Source organism: Theropithecus gelada, chromosome 4, assembly GCF_003255815.1.
Source record: "Theropithecus gelada isolate Dixy chromosome 4, Tgel_1.0, whole genome shotgun sequence".
Taxonomy (NCBI): domain Eukaryota; kingdom Metazoa; phylum Chordata; class Mammalia; order Primates; family Cercopithecidae; genus Theropithecus; species Theropithecus gelada.
This window is the reverse complement of record NC_037671.1, coordinates 38,301,870-38,327,046: the sequence shown is the minus strand read 5'-3', so window position 1 is coordinate 38,327,046 and position 25,177 is coordinate 38,301,870. Positions and strand designations below refer to the sequence as shown.

Below are 25,177 nucleotides of genomic sequence, written 5' to 3'. Positions count from 1 at the left end.
AGGCTGGAATGCAGTGGTTCCATCTTGGCTCACTGCAACCTCTGCCTCCCGGGTTCAAGCAATTCTCTGCCTCAGCCTCCTGAGTGGCCAGGACTACAGGCACACCACCACACCCAGCTAATTTTTGTATTTTTAGTAGAGAGGGGGTTTCGCCATGTTGGCCAGGCTGGTCTCAAACTTCTGACCTCAGTTGATCCAACCGCCTCGGCCTTCCAAAGTACTGGGATTACAGGCATGAGCCAGTGAGCCATGCCTGGCCTATTTTTTACTTTTAAAACACTCTGAACACAGATAATGTAAATAATTAGATAAATGGATGGATGGATGGATGGATGAATGGATGGATGGATAGATAAGGGTACTATGGAGGGTGAAAGAGCTAGGCCAAAAGTGCTTGTATTTTAACAGGGCCCCCAAACTTAGCACTGAAAGGCTCATGAAAGATAATCCACTATATTTATAGTGGTACTCATACTTTAATTTTTATCAGAATCACCTGGACAGCTTCTTTGCTTTTTTTTCTACCTAGCAAGACCTACCGAATCAGAAACTCTGGGGGCCCTGCAGTCTGGACAGCTTCTTAAAACAGACTGATGGCCCCAGAGTTTCTGATTCAGTAGGTCTTGCTAAGTGGGGCCTACTCAACAGTAGGAGTTTCTGGTCATTGCATCTTCTTGGGAAGGGTCCTGCTAGTACATGAAATCAATCAAGAAAGACATAATGGAGCTGGAGAAATTCCAAAGAAAATTACTTAAAAAACAATAATAAGGAAACCATGTGTTTACCCTTGCTGCTGTTAGCCAGACATTTGTTGGAGTTCCTTAAAGACAACTTTCCACCTGCTCCTCCTGGCCATCCTCACTGTGGTTGTAGGAGTTTATGACTTGATAACCTCTCCTAGATTATCATAATATTAATGGTCTCCAATTGGCTGTTTTGCCTCAGTCTCTCCTATCTCCACTGTCCAACAACTTTTTGTGATGATGGAAATGTTTTATATCTGCACTGTTTAGTAAGGTAACCACTAGCCATATGGCTGTTGAGCCCTTGAAATCTAGCTAGTATAATTGAGGATCTGAATTTTTTATTTTAAGTTTAAATAGGCACATGTCACCAGTGGCTACCATACTGGACAGCTCAGCTCTAGAACACAACACTGGCACATTTCATCTTCCCAAAGCGCATCTCTGTGCGTATTACTACTTCTGCTGAAAGACTTTAAATAGGCCTGGCGCGGTGGCTCACGCCTGTAAACCCAGCACTTTGGGAGGCCAAGGCGGGAGGATCACCTAAGATAGGGAGTTCAGGACCATACTGGCCAACATGGCGAAACCCCGTCTCTACCAAATATACAAAAATTAGCCGGGTGTGGTGACGCACGCCTGTAATCCCAGCTACTTGGGAGGCTGAGGCAGGAGAATTGCTTGAACCTGGGAGGTGGAGGTTGCAGTGAGCTAAGATTGCACCACTGCACTCCAGCCTTGGTGACAGAGCTGGACTCCATCTCCAAAAAAATAAAAAATAAAAAATATACATATACATACATATGTAGATGTATATGTAAACATATGTAAAGTAATTGACAACATTTAAAAGTCAGAAGATTCCACATAAAAATCTGGCATTATGGCTTCTCCTGGAAAAGATCAGATCTAAGCTATTCCGGGCCCCACATTGACCAATGGCAAGAATGGCTGGAGCTAAGCAGCTTCTGCTGCCTTTGCCAGCCCCACCGTTCCCACCACTCCTTGACGGTCATATTTTGCCTATTTTATACCAATCCTGCTTTAATTTCACTTTCAGAACAAAATGTTGGGTTCTAGACTCTCGATGTGACCCAGGATATCAGTTTTGTCATTAGCAGACTAATTAGGCTTGTTTAGGTTACTGGGAACAAAGAGACTACTCATGGAAGTACACTGGACAATTATATGGGGAAAGTAAGGAAGATTGGGTCTGTATTCCTATGTGTGGGGAAAGAAAGGCGGGGTGGGGGGCGGAATTCCTTACATTTTTTTTCTTTTTCTGAGAGACATGAAGCACTAATTATCTTAAGTGACATATTGTAAAATACCTCTCCCATCCTCTTATGTATTCCCCAGTCACCTCAATGGTTTAGTGAATTTGTGATCTTTAGTTCATGGTTGTTATACAGCATACTACTTCTACGCAATGCTTTGAGGGTAAAAATACAATATATAACTATGGCCCAATTACTGACGTTTTCTAAAATCTTAGTTTTACACCTGTAAAATGAAAGAAATAGTAGTACTGGTATTATTGTGGAAATTTAATGACATAACTTGTGAAAAAATCTAGTGCAATGCATGGCATAGGATAAATGCCCAATAAATGTTGGTGATGATGACGATGATGATGATTGTTCTGAAGGAAAACAAAGTTGCTGACACATTAAACTTATGTGTGGCATCACCCATCATCTATATAATTGCGTAATCTATATAATTTGAGGGTTTACCAATATATTTTATAGGTATGTGGTTTATACATATGCTTTTCTACATTTATGTGGAAGAATTTTAGAGTTTATGTTTTTCTTATTGTTCAAAAACATAGATTATTAAGAATGGTTATACTTTCTCCCAGAGATGGATCCCTATCCATCCTCATTTACTCTATCTTTTCAATCTTTTTAAAAAGCAGGATAATATAGATATATTTTCTTTTTCTTTTTGTTTTTTTGTTTTTTTTTTTGAGATAGAGTCTTGCTCTGTCGCCCAGGCTGGAGTGCAGTGGTGTGATCTTGGCTAACCGCAAGCTCCACCTCCCGGGTTCATGTCATTCTCCTGCCTCAGCCTCCCGAGTAGCAGGGACTACAGGCACCCGCCACCATGCGCGATTAATTTTTTTTTTTTTTTTTTGTATTTTTAGTAGAGATGGGGTTTCGCCATGTTAGCCAGGATGGTCTCAATCTGCTGACCTCATGATCCACCTGCCTTGGCCTCCCAAAGTGCTAGGATCACAGGTGTGAGCCACCGCACCCGGCCGAATTTTTTTTTTTTTTTCTTTTTGAGACAGGGTCTTGCTCTGACACCCAGGCTGGAGTACAGTGGTGCGATTCTGGCTCACTGCAACCTCCACCTGCTGGGCTCAGGTGATCCTCCCACCTCAGCCTCCTGAGCAGCTAGTACTACATGCCCATGCCATCATGCCCAGCTAATTTTGTTTCTATTTTTAGTAGAGACAGAGTTTCACCATGTTGCCCAGTCTAGTCTCAAACTTCTGTAGCTTTTTCTGCTACACCGTGAGGCCACTAACTGTATACTTGGCAGTCATTCAAGAAATATTTGTTAAGGGCCTGCTAAGTTGCTAAGTGAAAACCATTATTTTGGGTCCTGGGGCTGCTGCTGTGGATAGTCACAGTCCTGCCTCCTGGTCTTACTTTTTTTTTTTGAGACGGAATCTGGCTCTGTTGCCCAGGCTGGAGTGCAGTGGCCGGATCTCAGCTCACTGCAAGCTCCGCCTCCCTGGTTCACGCCATTCTCCTGCCTCAGCCTCCTGAGTAGCTGGGACTACAGGCGCCCACCACCATGCCCAGATAATTTTTTGTATTTTTAGTAGAGATGGGGTTTCACCTTGTTAGCCAGGATGGTCTCAATCTCCTGACCTCGTGATCCACCCATCTCGGCCTCCCAAAGTGCTGGGATTACAGATGTGAACCACTGCGCCCAGCCCCTGGCCTTACATTTTGTGGGGGAAACAGACAGTGGACAAACAGACAAATAATGAATCAGGTGCTGGCAAGTGCTGTGAAGAAAAGTAAAAGGTAAAGGGGTAATGATGGCTGCTATTTTAGAGAAGGAGTTAGAAGACTTGTATTGAGCACTTAACCCTTCATATGGACTTCTTCATATATGCTGGATAGTGAGCATTTTCAGTGAAAATTGTTGATTAATACTGTCTATCTCTTGATCATTTTCCTACAACATATCAACGCAATTGAATATAAAGAAAACTAGGCCTCCCACCAGGACACCTGGGTTCTAGTCCTGGCTCTAATAAGTATCAAATAGCAAAGACTGTTTAAACTTCTGGGTTTTGTTGTCTCCATTTGAAAAATGAAAAGAATACACATAAAATTATACAACATTGAGAAAGAGTTTTGTACAACTGAAAGATGCTATGAAAGTGTAAAACATTATTATATAGGAATTTTATTTCCTCAAAAATACGCTGAGGATCTGGATTACTGAAAATGCTTTTTTATTTGATCTCTTCCCACTCATCCAGGAATGGCACAACTAGAGAGGAGCGCCATCTCTGGCTTCAGCTCTAAGTCCAGGCAAAGCTCATTCCCATATGATGTTAAACGTGAAGTATACAATGAGGAGACCTTTCAACAGGAACACAAAAGGAAGGCCTCCTCATCCGGGAACATGAACATCAACATCACCACCTTCACACACCGCGTCCAGTGCCGGTGCGTGTGTCCGATCATTCAGCCGCCACCGAGCGGGGCAGGACTGAAACCTAACCTGACTCCTTTGGTGTCCACTTCTCTTTCTTGTTTGAGTTCCTGTAATCAGAATCCTGTAGTTGATTGTGTAATTTTTCTTCAGTCATTTTTGTGGTTTGTCTTGTAGTACCTTTTTGATTGTAAACTTCCTGGGCATAAAGATCTTGGGTGTCCCTACAGTATCTAAGGAGGATATTTCATAATTCCATTGTTCAATCAACCACGACTACCAGACTCCTGACCAAAAATAAGATAGCCAGCAAGACACAGTGGCTCACACCTGTAATCCCAGCACTTCAGGAGGCCAAGGCAGGCAGATCACTTGAGTCCAGGAGTTTAGACCAACCTGGGCAACATGGTGAAACCCCGTCTCTACTAAAAAAAACAAAAATTAGCTGGGTGTGGTGGCACGTGCCTGTAATTCCAGCTGCTCAAGAGGCTGAGGCATGAGAATTGCTTGAACCTGGGAGGCGGAGGTTGCAGTGAGCCGAGATTGTGCCACTGCACTCCAGCCTGGGCAACAGAGCAAGACTCCGTCTCAAAATAAATAAATAAATAAGATAGCCATGGTGGACTGATGAATGGTAGGGGAATGAGATTCTTCTAGTCTCATATCCAGCAGTGCCCACATGGTGGTACTCATGGTCATCAAGGTAGAGTCTACCACCACCACCTCTGATACCCACTGTGACTGGCTAGGTCCTGCAGTACAGGGGCTCTTAGCCTGTTTTTGTGCTTTGAACCTCCTAGCAGTCTGATAAAGTTAATCAACCTCTTTCAGAATAATTTTTAAAATGTTTTTTATTGCAATGAAATACGTCTCACATAAAATTGGCTATTTTAACCATTTTTAAATATACAATTCAGTGGCATGATTGACATTAGCAATGTTGTGCAACCACCACCGCTATCTATTTCCAAAACTTTTTCATCACCTCAAACAGAAATTCTGTTAAGCAATAATTCCCCATTTCCCCTCCCCTCAGCCCAAGTAACCTCTCTTCTGCTTTCTGTCTCTACAAATTTGCCTATTCTAGCTATTTCATTTAAGTAGAATCATACAATATGTTTGTCTTTTTGTGTCTGACTTCTTTCACTTAGCGTAATGTTTTCAAGGTTCATCCCTATTGTAGCACGTATTAGAAGTTCATTTCATTTTATGGCTGAATAATATTCTCTTGTATTTATATACCACATTTTGTTTATCCATTCATTAATGGGCATCTGAGTTGTTTCTACCACCGTTAGGCTACTGTAAATAATGCTGCCATGAACATTGGCACAGAAGATCTGTTTGAATCTGTTTAGGGATATAACTAGGACTAGAATTGTTGAATCACATCATAAATCTGTGGTAAATTTAACTTTTTAAGGAACGGCCAAACTGTTTTCCACAGTAGCTGCACCACTTTACATTTTCATTGGCAACGTACAATTTCTCCATGTCCTCTCCAACATTTGTTATTTTCCATTTTTTTAATTATAGCCAACTTATTAGGTATGAAATGATATCTCATCGTGGTTTTCTGTTTTTGCTTTTGTTTTGCATTTTCCTGATGACTAAAGATGATGAGTATCTTTTGGTGTGTTTATTGGTGAATTATTTACCTTCTTTGGAGAAATGTCTATTCATTTCCTTTGTCCTTTGTAAAATTAGGTTGTCTTTTTGTTGTTGAGTTATAGGAGTTCTTCATATATTCTGGATATTAAACTTCTATCAGATATATGTTTGTAAATCTTACATAATTTGTAAATATTTTCTCCCATTCTGTAGGTTTCACTCTGTTGATAGTGTCCTTTGATGTAGAAAAGTTTTTTGGTGTTTTGTTTTGTTTTGTTGAGACAGTGTTTCACTCTTGTTGCCCAGGCTGGAGTGCAATGGCACAGTCTCCGCTCACTGAAACCTGTGCCTCCCGGGTTTGAGCAATTCTCCTGCCTCAGCCTCCCGAGTAGTGGGGACTACAGGCACATGCCACCACGCCCAGGTAATTTTTGTATTTTTAATAGAGATGGGGTTTCCCCAAGTTGGCCAGGCTGGTTTTAAACTCCTGACCTCAGGTGATCTGCCCGCTTTAGCCTCCCAATGTGCTGGGATTACAGGTGTGAACTACCACACCTGTCTGATGTAGAAACGTTTTTAATTTTGATGAAATCCAATTTTTCTGTATTTTCTTTTGTTGCCTGGACTTCTTGTGCCATATTTAAGAAACTATTATCAAATTCAAGATCATTCAAGATCATGCATATTTTCTTTTCTTTGTTTCTTTTCTTTTCTTTTTCTTTTTTTTTTTTTTTTTTTTTTTTTTTGCAGTGGCGCAATCTCCACTCACTGCAACCTCCACCTCCCAAGTTCAAGCAATTCTCCTGCCTCACCTCCCGAGTATCTGGGACTACAGGTGCACGCCACCATGCCCGGCTAATTTTTGTATTTTTAGTAGAGATGGGATTTCATCAAATTGGCCAGGCTGGTCTCGAACTCCTGACCTCACATGATCTGCCTGCCTCGGCCTCCCAAAGTGCTGGGATTACAGGCGTGAGCCACTGCTCTGGGCCAAGATGGTGCATATTTTCATCTATGTTTCCTTCTGTGAATTTTATAGTTTTAGCTTTTAAATTTAGGTCTTTGGTCCTTTTTGAAGTAATGTTTGTATATAGTGTAAGGTAAAGGTCCAGCTTTATTCTTTTACATATAGATATTCCATTTTCCCAGGACAATTTGTTAAAGAGATTGTCTTCACCTAGTAAATGGTCTTGGCCAAATAATTTTTTAGTGCATAAAATAAGCAGGATTATAAGGAAAACCAGTTACATTGAAATACAGTTATCTAAATATCAAAAATACCAAAATTCTGTTATTTAATAATATAGGTCTTTTTTTTTTTTTTTTTTTTTTTTTTTGAGACAGAGTCTCGCTCTGTCGCCCAGGCTGGAGTGCAGTGGCCGGATCTCAGCTCACTGCAAGCTCTGCCTCCCAGGTTTACGCCATTCTCCTGCCTCAGCCTCCCGAGTAGCTGGGACTACAGGCGCCTGCCACCTCGCCCGGCTAATTTTTTGTATTTTTTAGTAGAGACGGGGTTTCACCGTGTTAGCCAGGATGGTCTCGATCTCCTGACCTCGTGATCCACCCGTCTCGGCCTCCCAAAGTGCTGGGATTACAGGCTTGAGCCACCGCGCCCGGCAATATAGGTCTAATAACTACCATAATTTCAAAGTAGTGATGAATGTAACTAATATTTCAAATCTCCTTAGCAATTGTAATGTATATAGAAATGTTTGTGATTTCTACTGGTGACAAAGTCAAGTTCTGCTGATACTATTGTGGTTTGTTGCCAACATTCAAAATTGAAGGAAATGCTAAAGAGGTTAGTGAAGTAAAGATATAAGTTCTCCTACGTAACTTCACATATATCCCCAAATACTATCTACAGATCCCTTGGGGGTCCACAAACCTCAGGTTAAGAATCCAGGCCGGGTGCAGTGGCTCACACCTGTAATCCCAGCACTTTGGGAGGCCGAGGCGGGTGGATCACTGAGGTCAAGAGTTTGAGACCATCCTGGCCAACATGGTGAAACCCCGTCTCTACTAAAAATACAAAAATTATCTGGGCTTGGTGGCATGCGCCTGTAGTCCCAACTACTCGAGAGGCTGAGGCAGGAGAACCACTTGAACCTGGGAGGCAGAGGCTGCAGTGAGCTGAGATCATGCCACTGTACTCCAGCCTGGCAACAGAGTGAGACTTATCTCAAAAAGAAAAAAAAAAAAGAATCCTTCATGACCTACATCATTATAGCAATCGTCATTACTCAAGTTGTCGTCACATTTACTAGTCCTTCTTGTCCCCTGGTTTATCACCCACAATTGGCACATGTTGGTATGTTGGCATGTTGGTGACAATTGTGGAAGGTCCCTACACAGCCCTGATGCAGACTGTCCCTTCCTTGAAACATTTTCCTTTGTCCACATCCTGCCTTTTGTAAGTTGTGCTCTTGGATATCCCTCTCTAGTCCTCTCACTTCCTCTGCTCCATGATGGATCCGGGGACATGTGCCAAAGAGGGTATTTGGGGGCAACATTGGCTTTGTCTCTATAAAATGATGGTCTTTTCCCCTAACTTTACCCTCATTATAAAAAATTATTCCCAGTGAAATTTCAACCTAACTCCTTTCTACCTTTCTTAGACTTGCCATCCAGACACTTAAATCTGACCCATTCTGCCTCCCATAAGCTTTCTAGCAACTGTTACTCCCTACTTCTAAAACATACGTTTCTCTCCACTTCTGAATTTTGACCAGAAAAGTAGCACAGCACAGTAGTTAAGAGCACAGTTCTAGCTGGGCACAGTGGCTCATGCTTGTAATCCCAGCACTTTGGGAGGCTGAGGCTGGCAGATCACGAGGTCAGGAGTTCAAGACCAGCCTGGCCAACATGGTGAAACCCCATCTCTATTAAAAATACAAAACTTAGCTGAGCATGGTGGCGTGTGCCTGTAATCCCAGCTACTCGGGAGGCTGAGGCAGGAGAATTGAGACCAGAATGCAGAGGTTTCAGTGAGCTGAGATTGCGCCACTGCACTCCAGCCTGGGCTACAGAGTGAGACTCCATCTCAAAAAAAAAAAAAAAAAAAAGCACAATTCTGAAGCCAGGCTGCCTGATTTTGAATACTAGTCCTGCTGCTTCTCAGCTGTGTGACCTTAGGTAAGCTATTCAACCCTGCTGTGCCTCAGTTTCCTTTTCTGTAAGATCAACATGATAATAGTACCTGCCTTATAAAGTGATTATGAGGTTTTAAAGAGTATTTGTAAAGCAACTAGGAAATAGCACTAGATAAATGAGGTTTTTTTTTCTTCTTTTTTTTCTTTTTTTCTTTTTGAGATGGAGTATTACCGTGTCATCCATGCTGGAGTGCAGTGGCACTATCTCAGCTCACTGCAACCTCCACCTCCCAGGTTCAAGTGATTCTTCTGCCTCAGGCTCCCAAGCAGCTGGGACTACAAACCTGGCTAATTTTTGTATTTTTAGTAGAGATGGGGTTTCACCATATTGGCCAGGCTGGTCTCAAACTCCTGACCTTGTGATCCGCCCACCTCAGCCTCCCAAAGTGCTGGGATTACAGGCATGAGCCACCGCGCCTGACCATAAGTGAGTTTTTTAATGTAAATAAAATAATATTTTAACCCCATCTCTTTCTTTCTGCAGAAAACCTCTTAATATCTTTCCTCATTTTCTTCCTCTTTAACAACTGCAAATCCCCCCTCTTATCAAAATCTCCTCTGTGCTTTCATTTTGATTCTTCTATTTCTCACTTTTAAGATGTCTTAACTGAAATCCAGATTCATGTCTAAATGCTAATACTGTTTCCCCATCAGCTTCAACTTCCATTCCTCTAATTCCCTCCTTAGTTCCTGTCACTCTTAAAGCCTCATCACTCCATGTCCATTGTATTTTTCACCATGGGGAAGAGCTTTGATGACTTTGCCTTGGGTGGCTGGCTGGTCTTTCCCTAAGTGACACACAGAGAGGAAGGGAGACTGAATGAGGTGAAGGAACAAACTGTTCCAGTGTCATGCTCTACTCTCCTCCACAGAGGCTCATAATTAGAAAGAGCATACTTTGTACACCTGCCACACACCCAGGGACTCTCCTAAGAACAGCAATGTGATGTTCCTTCCAAACCAATGGTCTTGCTCATGGCTGTCAAGCAGCATTTCACAGCTGCCAACAGGAAATTTGGAGGCAGGAGAGTGGCTAGAACACTGAGCTAAAATCAAGGACCTTGTTTCTAGCCCCATCTCTGCTCATTCCTGTGACCTTGGTAAAGTCATATTTATTTGGCATTAATTACCTTAGCAATAGTAATGCCCATAGTTGTGAGAGTAAAACATATGTAAAATTACTTGTCTGAGCACGCACTTCAGCCCTGACTACGTTAAAGTTATATTTGTTGTTGTAGTCAAATCCCAATTATCTAGCTCAGTTTACACACAAAAAATCTTCATACTTTTTGCTTTCAACCCATGCTAAGATCTAAATAACAAAAAGCAATTTAAAACCAAATTGGTTTTCCTGGTTGATTAATGATGATTCTGTCATTTTAGATGATCTGAAAGTTAAAGCAGGTTTTCTCAATCTCAGGATCATTGACATTTTGGACCAGAAAATTCTTTCTTTTGGAGAATTGGTCTGTGCATTCTGTGATGTTTAGCTTCTTCCCACTTGCCAATTGCAAGAGTCAAAAATGTCTCTGGGCCAGGCACAGTGGCTTATGCCTGTAATCTTAGCACTTTGGGAGGCCGAGGCGGGCAGATCACCTGAGGTCCGGAGTTTAAGACCAGCCTGGCCAACATGGTGAAACCCCACTTCTACTGAAATACAAAAATTAGCCAGGCATGGTAGCACATGCCTGTAATCCCAGCTACTCAGGAGGCTGAGGTAGGAGAATTGCTTGAACCCGGGAGGCAGAGGCTGCAGTGAGCCAAGATTGTGCCACTGCACTCCAGCCTGGGCGACAGAGCAAGACTCTATCTCAAAAAAAAAAAAGTCTCTGGACATTGCCACATGTACACAGGGGAACAAAACTGCATCTAGTTGAGATCTACTGGGCTAAAGGATAATAAAGTCTTATTTTATAAAGTTGTTTCTTTACATAACTAAGTCCTTAAGCACAGGACTTCATATTCTGTATTTTCTACTAATTTCTGCGTGGCACAGGTCAAGGCCAGAGTAAATGTTTGGTAAAAATTTTAGTGCCATGCTCTCCTCTCCTCCACAGAGGGTCATAATTAGAAAGAACACACTTTGTGCACCTGCCTCGCACTTGGGGACTCTCCTAATTGGGAATGACATGAATGTGTTAACTGCCCTTCCGCCTATCAATGTCACACCTCAAAACACTGTCCTTATCAAGAGAAAACAGCAGCAGTCCATTTTTCTACTGGAAAATTGGTAGGTTTAATTCTTCCCAAACATCCTATGAAAACACAGAACTGATTACATGCTGGATGTGTATGGCTTAGTTCTTGACATATACATAGCACTTGGTTCTGAAGCTAAGGTGATTTAGTCTCCCAGGGAACATGTGGCGATGTCTGGAGATGTTGTTGTTAGCTGTCACAGCTGAAGGAGGGAGTTCTACTGATATCAAATGTGTAGAGATGAGGGATGCTGCTAAACATCCTGCAATGCACAGGACAGCCCCACAACAAAGAATTATCTGGTCCAATATGTCAAACTGTCAGTAGTGCTGACAAGACTCTGCTTTTTCTTGGCTATGTGGGCCAAATGCCTTTTATTGGCTATGCGGGCATTTTCTTTGGAGAAACTAACCAAGTCTCTGCTCTTCTCTCACACAGCTGCTCATGGCACAGGTTCCTACGATGCATGCTTACAATCTTTCCCTTCCTAGAATGGATGTGTATGTATCGATTAAAAGATTGGCTTCTTGGAGACTTACTTGCTGGTATAAGTGTTGGCCTTGTGCAAGTTCCCCAAGGTAAGGAAGATATGAAGCCTGTTCATCCAAAGACAATGTATCAGACCTTGTCCACATGCCCAGGGTAAACAATTACTTGTGCTAGATGAATAGAAAAAAAAAATTGAATTTTATTCACAGCATTACCATTTGTTCCCTTATCTGCCAGATTTCTAATGTCTCCAGGGTGGTTCCAAAAGACTTGGTTTAGTTTAGACCCCTGAATGCTTTCCAGAGTACTTGTAACATCCACTCTTTGTTATTTTTTTCCTTAACTAGTTATTTCATACTCATGACTATAATACATCTCACTTGGCATTGGTTTTACCTAGAAAGGGGAAGGATAGGCTGGGCATAGTGGCTCATGCCTGTAATCCCAGCACTTTGGGAGGCCAAGGCAGGCAGATTGCTTGAGCTCAGGAGTTCCAGACCAGCCTGGCTAACATGGTGAAACTCTGTCTCTACAAAAAAATACAAAAATTAGCGGGGTCTGGTGACTTGTGCTTGCAGTCTTAGTTACTCTGGAGGCTGAGGTGGGAGGATCACCAGAGCCCAGGAGGTCGAGGCTGTAGTGAGCAGTGATCACACCACTGCACTCCAGCCTGGGCAACAAAGCAAGACCCTGTCTCAAAAAAGAAGAAAAAGGTAAAGGATAGGAAACATAGCATGCCAGCATCTCTCCAGCAAGTGACAAGCAATCCAGTGCCCACTCTTTGGTCTTCCAAGTAGCAGTTCAGATGCAAGACAACAAGATCCCACAGAGAGGTGTGGGAGCTTATCTGGGCTTTACAAACTCGTTTCCCGAATAGGAATCAACAACTCTTGTAACAGTTCCATAAATATTGCTTCCAGAGTCCCACAAGGGACAAGTCCAGTTGTAAGAGTCACTATGCTCAGAGAATCCCAAAGGTAGGGCTTCCAACTGGATATATCTTTCATTCACAGTCCTCTTGGTCCAGATGGAATATACTATTTGGGCTCGTTTTTACCATAAGCAATTCTGCCTGGTAACACAGTTGCCATTCTACCATTATAAGGTTTCCAGGGAAACAGAGCTAGAAAGTTAACCCAAGATCAAATTCATCCTCAAAAAATAGAATGGGTTTTATAAATCCTTTACTCACAGTAGTTTATAGTTCCCCAGATAGTCTTTAAACACCTCCACTTCTTTATTTTACTGAGGCCCAGCAGGCAGGGTTGAAGCTTGTGATCAGGCAGGCTGTGGATAGCACAAAAGAGGTCAAGAACATAAACAAGTTGTGGCTGAAATCCGACTCTAGTACAGCACTGTTAACTGGGGAAAACAGATGACTTTTTAAATCTTTACTTACTTATTTGTTTCTAAATTATCAAATAATAAAATTGGCTTTTTTTCCCTTTTGGTGTATACTCAGATTGATTTTAACACACATGGCTGGGACTGGTGGCTTATGCCTGTAATCCCAGCACTTTGGGAGGCCTGGGCAGGCAGATTGATTGAGATCAGGAGTTTGAGACCAGCCTAGGCAACATAGCAAAACCCCATCTCTACTAAAAATACAAAAATTAGCTGGGCATGGTGGTGTGCACCTGTAATCCCAGCTACTTGGGAGGCTGAGGCAGGATAATTGCTTGAATCCAGGAGGTGGAGGTTGCAGTGAGCCAAGATGGTGCCACTGCACTCCAGCCTGGGTGACAGAGCGAGACTCCATCTCAAAAACAAAAAACAAAACAAACAAACACAGATATAGATTTGTATAACCACCACCACAATTGATGCAGAGCAGTTCCATCACCTCCAGAACTCTCATGCCATGCTTTTAAAGTCACATCCCCCTGCCAATCTATAACCCTTAGCAACCATTGATCTGTTCTTTAGCACCATAATTCTGTCTTTTTGAGCACATCATATAAATGGAATCATACAGTATGTAAATTTCAAAGGCTGGCTTCTTTCATTATGCATTATGCCTTTGAGATTCATGCAAATTGTTGTGTGTATCAATAGTTAATTTTTATTGCTTAGTGATATTCTACTATACGGATATATCGCAGCTTTTTGTTAATCCATTCACTTGTGGATAGAGATTGTGTTTCCAGTTTTGGTCTCTCACAAATGAAGTTGCTATGAACATTCATGCACAGGTTTTGTGTGAACATAGTTTTTATTTTACTAAGCTGGAGCTGGATTGCTGGTCACAAGGTACGTGTATGTTTAACTTTATAAGAAACCACCAAACTGTTTTCCAGAGTGGTTTTTGCTACTATTTTACATCCCCACCAGCAAAGCATAAGAATTTCATTTCCTCCACATCCTCATGAGCACTTGATATTGTCAATATTTTTAAAATTAAACTTTCTATTTTGAGATAATTATAGATTCACATGCGTTTGTAAGCAACAACAGGTAGAACCCATGTACCTTTTACTCAGTTTCCCCAAATGGTAATATCTTGCAAAACTATGGTACAGTCTCACAACCAGGATATCAGCATTGTTTCAGTCAAGATAGAGAACACTTTAACCACCACAAAGATCCCTCAAGTTGTCTTTTGCTTTTGTTTTTGTTTTGTTTTGCTTTTTTGAGACAGTCTCCCTCTGTCGCCCAGGCTAGAGTGCAGTGGCGCGATCTTGGCTCACTGCAAGCTCCGCCTCCCTGGTTCATGCCATTCTCCGGCCTCAGCCTCCCAAGTAGCTGGGACTACAGGCACCCGTCACCAAGCCCAACTAAATTTTTTTTTTTTAATTTTTTTTAGTAGAGATGGGGTTTCACCGTGTTGGCCACGATGGTCTCGATCTCCTGACCTTGTGATCCGCCTGCCTCGGCCTCCCAAAGTGCTGGGATTACAGACGTGAGCCACCACGCCCGGCCAAGTTGTCTTTTTACAGCCACCACTACCTGCCTCCTGTCCTTATCTCCTCTTAATCCCTAGCAATCATTATGTTCTTCACTTCTACAATTTTAACAATGCAAGAAAGTTATCTAAAGGGAATCATACAGCATATAACCCTTTGGTATTGGATTTTTTTCACTCATAATTCTGTGGAGATTCATCCAGATTATTGTATATATCAATTGTTTATAACTTTTTAAAATTAATTAATTAATTTATTTATTTATTTTTGAGATGGAGTCTCACTCTGTCACCCAGGCTGTAGTGCAGTGGTGCTATCTTGGCTCACTGTAAGCTCCACCTCCCAGGTTCACATCATTCTTCTGCCTCAGCCTCCCAAGTAGCTGGGACTACAGGCGCCCGCCACCATGCCTGACTAATTTTTGTAATCCGCCCACCTTGGCCTTCCAAAGTGCTGGGATTACAGGCATGGGCCACTGCACCTGGCCATAACTTTTTATTTTTGAGTAATAGTCCGTGGTATAGTTAAACACTTACCCACTGAAGGATATCTGGATTGCTTCCAGGTTTTAGTATTACACATATAGATGATATGAACATTCATGTGCAGGTGTTTTTGTTTGGTGGTGGTGGTGGTGGTGGTTGTTTTTGAGAGGCAGTCTCGCTCTGTCACCCAGGCTGGAGTGCAGTGGCACAATCGGCTCACTACAACCTCTGCCTCCTGGGTTCAAGCAATTCTCCTGCCTCAGCCTCCTGAGTAGCTGGGATTACAGGTGCACACCACCACGCCCAGCTAATTTTTGTATTTTAGTAGAGACAGGGTTTCACCATGTTGGCCAGGCTGGTCATAAACTCCTGACCTTAAGTGACCACCCGCCTTGGCCTCCCAAAGTGCTGGGATTACAGGCATGAGCCACAGTGCCTGGCCTCATGTGGAGGTTTTTAAAATAAATGTTAAGTCTTCATTTATCTGGGATAAATGCTTAGGAGTGTAGTTGCTGGAGTATATAGGAGTTGCCTGTTGCCTTTTTTCACCAACCTGTTTTCCAAAGTGGCTTAACATATTACATTCCCACTAGCAATCTATGAGTGATCCAGTTGCTCTGTACTCTCACCAACATTCGATGTTGTCACTATTTTTTATTTTAGCTATTCTGATAGTCATGTAGTGATATCTCATTGTGGTTTTAGTTTGCATTCTCTTAATGGCTAGTGATATTTAACATCTTTTCATATGCTAATTTCCATCTGTTATTTTCATAAAATGGCTCTTCACGTCTTTTGCCCATGTTCTAGTTAAATTCTGTTTTTACTATTGAGATCTGAGCATTTTTTGTAGATCCTGGATACTAGTTATTTTGTTTTTGCAAAATATTTCAGGTTTTGCAAATATTTTCTCTCAGTCTGGAGCCTGCATTTTCATACTTTAACAGTCTTCCAGAGCAAAAGGTTTTGATTTTGATAGTCTCATTTTTAGTACCTTTTATTTTAGCCATTCTAAGAAGTATGTAGTGGTATCGCATCATTGTTTTAATTTGCATTTCCCTAATGCTTAATGAGGTTGAACATCTTTTCATGTGCCTAACTTGCTATCCTCATATCTTCTTTGAAGGGTCTGTTCAAGTACTTGGCCTATTTTTCCATTGAGGTTTTATTTTTTTCTTGTGGTTAATTTTTGAGCTTTTGTTTTGTTTTTAGAGACAGGATTTTGCTCTGTCACCCAGGCAGGAGTGCAGTGGTGTGAACATAGCTCACTGCAGTCTGGAACTCCTGGCCTCAAGCATCCTCCTGCCTTGGCCTACTAAAATGCTAGGATTACAGGCATGAGCCATCATGCCCGGCCTCAACACCATTTTTAAAGAATATCCTCCAGTGAATTGTTTTTGCATCTTTGTTAGAGATCAAATAGGCATCTTTTGTGCGAGTCTCCTTCTAAATTCTCTTCACTCTGTTCTATTGATCTATGTGTCTATCCGTTTACCAATACCATGTCTTGACAGTGAGTTTTAAGTTTGGGTGATATGCTTCCTCCAGCTATTTTTTTTCCAAAATTGTTTTAACTATTCTTCCATATTCATTTTATAATCAGCTTATCTAAATTTACCAAAAAAGGTTTTTGTTTAGATTTTGATAGCTATTCCATTAAATCTACAGATTATTTCAGGGAGAACTGGCATCTTTATTATGTTGTCTTCCAATCCACGATTATGGTGTCTCTCCATTTGTTTAGGTCCCTTGATTTCTTTCATCAGCCTTTTGTAGCTTTCAGCATACAGATCCTACAGTTTTGTTAGATTTGTGCCAAAGAATTTCATTTTGGGGGTTTAAATGATGGTTCAGTCTCCAGTTATTCATTGTTTGCATATAAAAATACAATTGATATTTGTGTGTTTTTCTTGTATCCTGAAACTCCTTTATTAGTTCTAAGAATTTTTTGTAGATTCCCTGGAATTAACTACATTGACAATCATGTCATCTATTAATAGGGACAGTTATGTTTATTTCTTTTTAATATGAATGGCCTTTATAACTTTTTATTGCTTGTTGTACTGGCTAAGACTTCCCATACTATGTTGAATAAGGATGGTGAGAATAGACATTCTTCCCTTGTTCCTGAACACAGGGGGAAAGTATTCAGTCTTTTTTCTTTTTTTTTTTTTTTTTTTGAGATGGAGTCTCGCTCTGTTGCCCAGGCTGGAGTGCAGTGGCGCGATCTTGGCTCACTGCAAGCTCCGCCTCCCGGGTTCACGCCATTCTCCTGCCTCAGCCTCCCGAGTAGCTGGGACTACAGGCGCCCACCACCTTGCCCGGCTAGTTTTTTTTTTGTATTTTTTAGTAGAGACAGGGTTTCACCACGTTAGCCAGGATAGTCTCGATCTCCTGACCTCGTGATCCGCCCGTCTTGGCCTCCCAAAGTGCTGGGATTACAGGCTTGAGCCACCGCGCCCGGCCAGCACTCAGTCTTTTACCACTAAGTATGATGTTAGCTGTAGGATTTTTGTTGATGCCCTTTATTAGGTTAGGGAAGTTTTCATCTACTCCAGTTTGCTGAGAAATTTATCATAAATGAATGTTGTATTTTGTGAAATGCTTTTTTTAAAAATCTATTGATATGACCATGTGGTTTTTCTCTTTAGATGTTTAATATGGCAGGTTACATTAACTGATTTTTTTGAATATTGAACCAGCCTTGCATTCTCAGAATAAGCGAATATTCACACTAAGTTACCATATGTACTAGTTGCATTCCTGCAAAAAGAAATTTTCATGTGACAGCTACAACCAAAATGGCCCATTTGTATTAATATAGTCACTTTACTTCTATGAAAAAAATTTCTAGCGTATTCCTATGGTGCTGCAATGAGACAGCTAACTCTTGGAACTGATGCTTTAACTATGAGCCCCCTATCAGTTTCTACTTATATTTAAATAAAGACCAAAGTTGGAGGATATCCCATTGCTAAATTAGCAAGCCATCAGTATAATCTTGTATCAAAATAAGAATGACATAAGAGTAATATCTAGCATCCACCACAACACCTAGCACATAGTAGGTATTCAAAAGATATTTGTTGAATAAAAATGATTACATAGCTGGTTATGGTAGCTCACACCTACCATCCCAGCACTTTGGGAGGCTGAGGAAGGTGAATCACTTGAGGTCAGGAGTTTGAGACCAGCCTGGCCAATATGGCAAAACCCTGTCTCTACTAAAAATACAAAAAGTAGCCAGGTGTAGTAGTATGTGCCTGTAATCCCAGCTACTCGGGAGGCTAAGCCAGGAGAATTGCTTAAACCTGGGAGGCAGATGCTGCAGTAAACTGAGATCACACCACTGCATTCCAGCCTGGGCAACAGAGTGAGACTCCATCAGAAAAAAAAAAAAAAAAAAAGATTACATAGCTATGTGAATGAATGAATCCAACCAGCTCTTTTTTTTTTTTTTTTTTTTTTTTTTTGAGACGGAGTCTTGCTCTGTCGCCCAGGCTGGAGTGCAGTGGCACGATCTCCGCTCACTGCAAGCTCCACCGCCTCCCGGGTTCACACCATTCTCCTGCCTCAGCCTCCCTAGAAGCTGGGACTACAGGCACCCGCCACCATGCCCGGCTAATTTTTTTGTATTTTTAGTAGAGATGGGGTTTCACCGTGTTCTCCAGGATGGCCTTGATCTCCTGACCTTGTGATCTGCCCGCCTCGGCCTCCCAAAGTGCTGGGATTACAGGCATGAGCCACACCACGCCTGGCTACCAACCAGCTCTTAATACTTGATTAACGGATTGAATATTAGTTTAATTGATGTGAATAAGATAATTTGCAGTATGAATAATTCAAAAATTGTACTTACATTTGAATACCTAATGACAATAATTTTATTCAAATGAAACAAAAATACTATATGATGAAGACCTTATTAAAAAGGTGCTGGATCTTCCTCACAGTAGAATTCCAATGTACAAATGTAGAATTAAAGAAGAAAATACAAAATCACCTTTATGAAAATACTACAGTAATAATTGTACATAAGATCTACCCAGTGGATGCTAAAACTAGTGGGTGAAAGTTTGCAAAACTAAGAAACAGTATTTGCATATTTTCAAAGTATCTCCCTCGAGATATTTATTAACTACCCCACTACTTTACAATAGAAGACCTAGGAGAAAATAGCTTAACTAAGTGATCAATGTGAGCATCACCAGCAGTAAAATATATGAATATTATGAATCCTGTGATATGATGTAATAAGAAAAATACAACATCATTTCTGTAGTATTCTTGCCGAAAGTGTATAACCTTAGTACAATCATGAGGAAATATAAGACAAACCAAAATTGAGGAGTATTTGACAAAATAACTGATCTATTAATACTCTTTTAAAGTGTCAAAGTCATGAAAGGTAAAAATTAAGGAACTTTTATAGATTGCAGGAATAAGGGGAAATAACAACTAAATGAAATGTGAGACTCTGGATAGAATCCTAGAACAAAATGAAAGACATTAGTGAAAATACTGATGAGATTAAAATAAAGTTTTTAATTTCTAATGTTAATTTCCTAGTTCTGATCAATATACTATGACTATATGAAATGTTAACTTTAGGAGAAACTGTGGAAGGGATATATGGAAACTGCATTATTTTTGTAACTTTTCTGTAATTCTAAAATTAGTTTAAAATTTTTGAAAATTTTAAGGTGTTGGGAAGTTTGGAAATTTTAATTCCCTCTGTTTCACTATGGCCTAAGTTTAAATGAGGCTAGATAACTTAATTCTCAGATTGCTAACCTAGTAATTCTCTTACCTTCCCAGCATTGGTTAGTTATTTAAAACCATAAATTTCAAAAGATTTTCTCTTCATGCTACACGTTGCTTTTCAAGAGTAAATGGGGGCCAGGCATGGTGGGTCATGCCTGTAATCCCAGCACTTTGGGAGGCCAAGGCAGGCAGATCTCTTGAGCTCAGGAGTTCAAGACCAGCCTGGGCAACATGGTGAAACCCCATCTCTACTAAAATAAATAAACACATTTAAAAAAAAAAAATTTAACTAGGTGTGGTGGTGCAAGCGCATGTAGTCCCAGCTACTTTGGGAGGCTGAAGTGGAAGGATCACTTGAGTCTGGGAGGTTGAGGCTGCAGTGAGCCAAGGTCATAGCACTGCACTCCAGCCTGGGTGACAGAGCAAGACACTGTCCACAAAAAAAAAAAAAAAGTAAATAGGGGCTATTCAAAATTATGATGGAGTGCATACACAGTATATTAAAGCAAGAAAAAGAAACCACAAAGTATAAGAATTATAAAGGAATAAAGCTTCATTATTCACAGATGATTTTTTATGCAAAGAATTCAAAACAGTATAAAGAAAATTAATATGATTTTTTAAAAGCAAAAAAAGATTTTAAGAAGGCATAAAAAATAAAAGAAAAACAAAGAAAATAATAAGATTTTATGAATATTGCTGGATACTAAATCAGCATATAAAAATCAATTATGCTTACGCGCAGTGGCTCATGCCTATAATCCTAGCACTTTGGCAGACTGAGGCAGGTGGACTGCTTGAGCCCAGGAGTTCAAGACCAGCCTGGCAACATAGCGACACCCTGTCTCTGTGAAAAATACAAAAAATTTGGTTGGGCATGGTGGTGCATACCTATAGTCCCAGCTACTTGAGAGACTGAGGTGGGAGGATTCCCTGAGGCTGGGAGGTTGAAGCTGTAGGGAGCTGTGATTACACCACTGCACTCTAGCCTGGGCAAAAGACCGAGACTCTGTCTCAAAAAAAAAAAGCAGAAATAAAATTGTGTTCAGTATAACTCTTTAATATAAAGTTCAAAATGGGAGCAAATTAAACTATATTATATAGGGATATGTACACTACTGATAAAGAAAAGCAAAGAAATTGTTATCATAAATGCCAAAATAATGAATCCTTCTGTGGGGAGAGGTGGTGGTGTAATCAGACCTGGGTGGTAGTTACGTGGGTGTTTGTTTTATAAATATTAAGTAAGCTTGACATCTATTAATCTATTTTAATGCATTTTCTACATGCATGTTATATTTCACAATAAAAATGGAGATTACTAAATTAATTACCAAAACTATTACTAAAGTAATTAGAGCAATTAAGACAGTACAATATTGCAAAGATAAACAATTAAGCCAATGAAACAGGAAAAAGAGTCACACATATATGAATCACACACACTGTGTATCAGATATGTCACTACAGAGACAGGCCTTTAGTGACAAATGATGTAAAACACTTGGGTCTCTATACAGAAAAAAACATTTCAGGCCTTTACCTTACACCATACACAAAAATCTATTCCTGGTTGATTAAAGACCTAAATGTAAAAGTTAAAGCAAAAAGGACATTTTGGAATAACATAAGAGAATATCTTTATGATCCTGAGGTAGAAAAAGGTTTCTTAAATAAGATACCAAAAGCAAAAGGAAAAGCCCAAGGGAAAAGACTGATCAATCTGAAGTAAGTACAATTTAAGAATTCTATCTATTCAAAGCCACTGTGAAGTTTGAAGAGCAGCTAGGCACGGTGGTTCATGCCTGTAATCCCAGCACTTTGGGAGGCTGAGGTGGGTGAATCATTTGAGGTAAGGAGTTTGAGACCAGCCTGGCCAACATGGCGAAGCCCCATCTCTACTAAAAATACAAAAATTAGCCGGGCGTGGTGGCGCGCGCCTATAGTCCCAGCTACTCAGGAGGCTGAGGTGGGAGAATCACTCAAACAAGGAGGTGGAGGTTGCAGCAAGCCAAGATCAATCACCACTGTACTCCAGCCTGGGAGACAGAGCAAGATGCCATATCAAAAAAAAAAAAAGATTGAAAAGCAAATCATAGAATGGGAGATACTTGCAAAACAATATACAACAAAGGATTTATTTGTAATATACATACTCCTATAAATCCATAAAAATAACTAGACAAGGGTGCTCAACATTATTAGTAATAAATAAAGCAGAAAATGAAATTGAAATGAATTATCACCATGCACACTAAAATTAAAAATCTGGCATATCATGTGCTAGCATAGATGTGGATAATGGGAACTGTCATACATTACTGGCGGTAGTATAAATTGCACAACCATTTGGAAAACAGTTTGGCATTATTTAATAAATGCCCCAGAAGTTGAAATTCAAGCTATATATTCTTGAGTAACTTGTAAATCTGTGTACCAGGAGACATGCACAAGAATATTCATAGCAATATTGTTCATAATAGTCCCAAACTGGAAACAAAGACAGGATACCGTGAACCCTGGAGACAAAGAGAATGGGAAGGTAGCAGCCTTGGATTCTGATGGCTTTTTAGTTTGGTTCCAGTCTCTGATGAGGTCTAACTGCCCTTTGCCCCCTTTTAATAAATGTCCTATTTTGTTTAAGCTAATTTGAGTAGATTTTCTGTTTCTTGCAATCAATAGAGCCTTGCCTAGGGGACAAAAATGTGGTGAAGAAATCCTATAGATTACAAGAGACTTAAGAGACATATCAACCAATGTAAGGACCATATTTGGGTCCTGATTTAGACACACAGATTGTGAAACAAAGCACAACATGTAACAGCAAATAATTTTTTAAAGATCACCCCAAAACTCTCCATACCTCTGGTTCAAGGTCTCTTATGAGATTGCAGTTATCTCAAGGTTCTACTGAGGCTGGAGGATCTGCTTCCAGGCTCACTCATATGGGTGTTGGCAGGCCTGAGTTCCTCCCCATTCTGGCTTCTCCATATTCACAGCATGGCGGCTGGCAGGACCAACTATATGTGTTGGGCCCAATACAAAATAAACACACAGGGCCCTTAGTTCAGAAATTATTCAGAATTTCAAGACAGTGACAGCAAAGCATTAAACCAAGTGCAAAGTCCTTCTAAGCCTAGGACTCTGTCTTGACTGCATAGATTACAAACCTTTGAAGCCACCTCTGGCAGGTAGTGAATGAGAGAGCAACCAAGATGGAAACCAAAAGTCTTCTTGCAACCTAACCTCAGAAGTGACATCCTGTCATTTTTGTTATAGTCTACTCCTTAGAAACAAATTAGTAAGTCTATTCCACACTTAATGGGGAGGAAATTATATAAGGGCAAGAATACCAATTGACCATTGTACATTATCTTAGAGACCCTCTACCACAACAATCATTTGTAAGATAATCAGGGAAATTTGAACACTGAGTGGATAATGATGATATTGTACTAAAATTACAAGAGTATTACCATTTAGAGACACATACCAAAATATCTACAGATTAAATAATCAAATGCCTTGGTTTGCCTCAAAGTAATATAGGGTGAGAGAGGAGTAGGAGCATAGATTGGTTATGGGTTGACCATTGAAGTGGATGATGGGTATATGGAATTCATTAAACTCTATTTTTGTATATGTTTGAAATGTCTTATAAAAAGGAGCCTTGCTTATCTAAGACAATAAACCACCTCACTAAATTCATCATTGAATTTAGACGAGTATATTGGTATGATGTAAATTGAGGACAGACTCTTAGGGAAGGAAATAGGGGCTTGAAACATCAAAAGGATGACACTATGCCTGTTAGTCCATTTGCTTCAAAATTTCCAAATTCTCATGGTGCTTCCTAGAAAAGAAAGTATTAGAGAAGGAGCTGAAGGAAGAGGCTGGAGTGACTGGCCTATGGAAGAGAACCAACACATACCAACTTCAAGTCAGTGAAGTGTGATTCTTGCCTTGCTCTCCAGTTTTATCTTCAGCCCTGGAGAATTCCCAGGGCCTGCTTGTGCTTAGCTAGGAATAAGGATGGGGCTGCTTTTGAGCTGTTGGAATTAGGGATCTTATTGCTGTGGTATTTGCTTCACAAGTTTAGTATTAAGATCTTGCAGTGAACGATGTTTCAGCCTATGATACTGGATTGAAGTGTAAAAAGCATATGGCAAAATAGGAAGAGAAGCTAGGAATCAAAGCAGATAATAAAAAGTACTAATTAAGTACTATATGTTCAGAAATACTGTTACCACACTCAGTTAGCTATACACATGGATGATTTTTATTTTAAATATTCTTTACAGCTTTTATTTAAGGTGACTTTTAAAGCCAAGCTGCTTTTTCTTAAATTATCTTGTTTTTCAGGCCTGACACTTAGTTTGCTGGCAAGGCAACTGATTCCTCCTCTCAACATCGCTTATGCAGCTTTCTGTTCTTCAGTAATTTATGTAATTTTTGGATCATGTCATCAAATGTCCATTGGTGAGTTCAGCACTGAAATACACATGCGGTGGATGAAGTTTCCATCCTGATCATATATTTATTGCTAAGGAACCCAACATAAAACTATCTTTAAGATAGAAAGAAAGGAAGCAGGAGGTGGACATTCTATCCATACAGTTAGTGTTCAGATTGTAGAAATAAATACTTCTAGTGTATCATTATTGTCACCACCAGAAAACAGGCCAGCAAGTTGTTTCCCAAAGAAATTAAAGGGTAGAGGTACTTTCCTTGAGAAATCACCACACATTGGCATCTGACTTCCCTCAACCCAGAAGATTCAGAAATGATTATGTGAATACTCCTAGAGCAGATATTTCTTTCATCTGACCCATATTAACCAAACTCCATGGGCTGACTTGTAATACAGCAAGCCAGCTTACTAATTTACAATGAGAAAATGTTACCACAGTAATCAAAACACTGACATCCCTAGGATAAGTACTTCCCTTCCCTGAGTCAAAAGTCCATCTACTAATTTATAATTAGAAATAACTTATTACAGAGGCCAGACTAATTAAAGGTCATAGAATCAGCACATTTACTTCACCTAGGTGAGCCTGCATAGAAATCAAATCACAAAATTCCCCCATAAGTTTAGAAGGTTATTGCTAGTATTTACTCAGTGATGTGCCTTTTCCTAGATTTCT

General features: G+C 40.4%; 1 protein-coding gene across 3 annotated transcripts in view; it reads left to right on the top strand.

Annotated features, from left to right (window-relative positions):
• The window catches only part of SLC26A8 (solute carrier family 26 member 8), an 81,467-nt gene that overhangs the window by 1,333 nt on the left and 54,957 nt on the right, over positions 1-25,177 (top strand). For all 3 annotated transcript variants that reach the window (XM_025382646.1, XM_025382647.1, XM_025382648.1), the window contains exons 2-4: positions 4,252-4,441; positions 11,828-11,967; positions 24,393-24,509. In XM_025382646.1, the coding sequence (XP_025238431.1) occupies positions 4,254-4,441; positions 11,828-11,967; positions 24,393-24,509 (445 nt within the window). In that variant the 5' untranslated portion in view covers positions 4,252-4,253. The remainder of the gene's footprint in view (positions 1-4,251; positions 4,442-11,827; positions 11,968-24,392; positions 24,510-25,177) is intronic.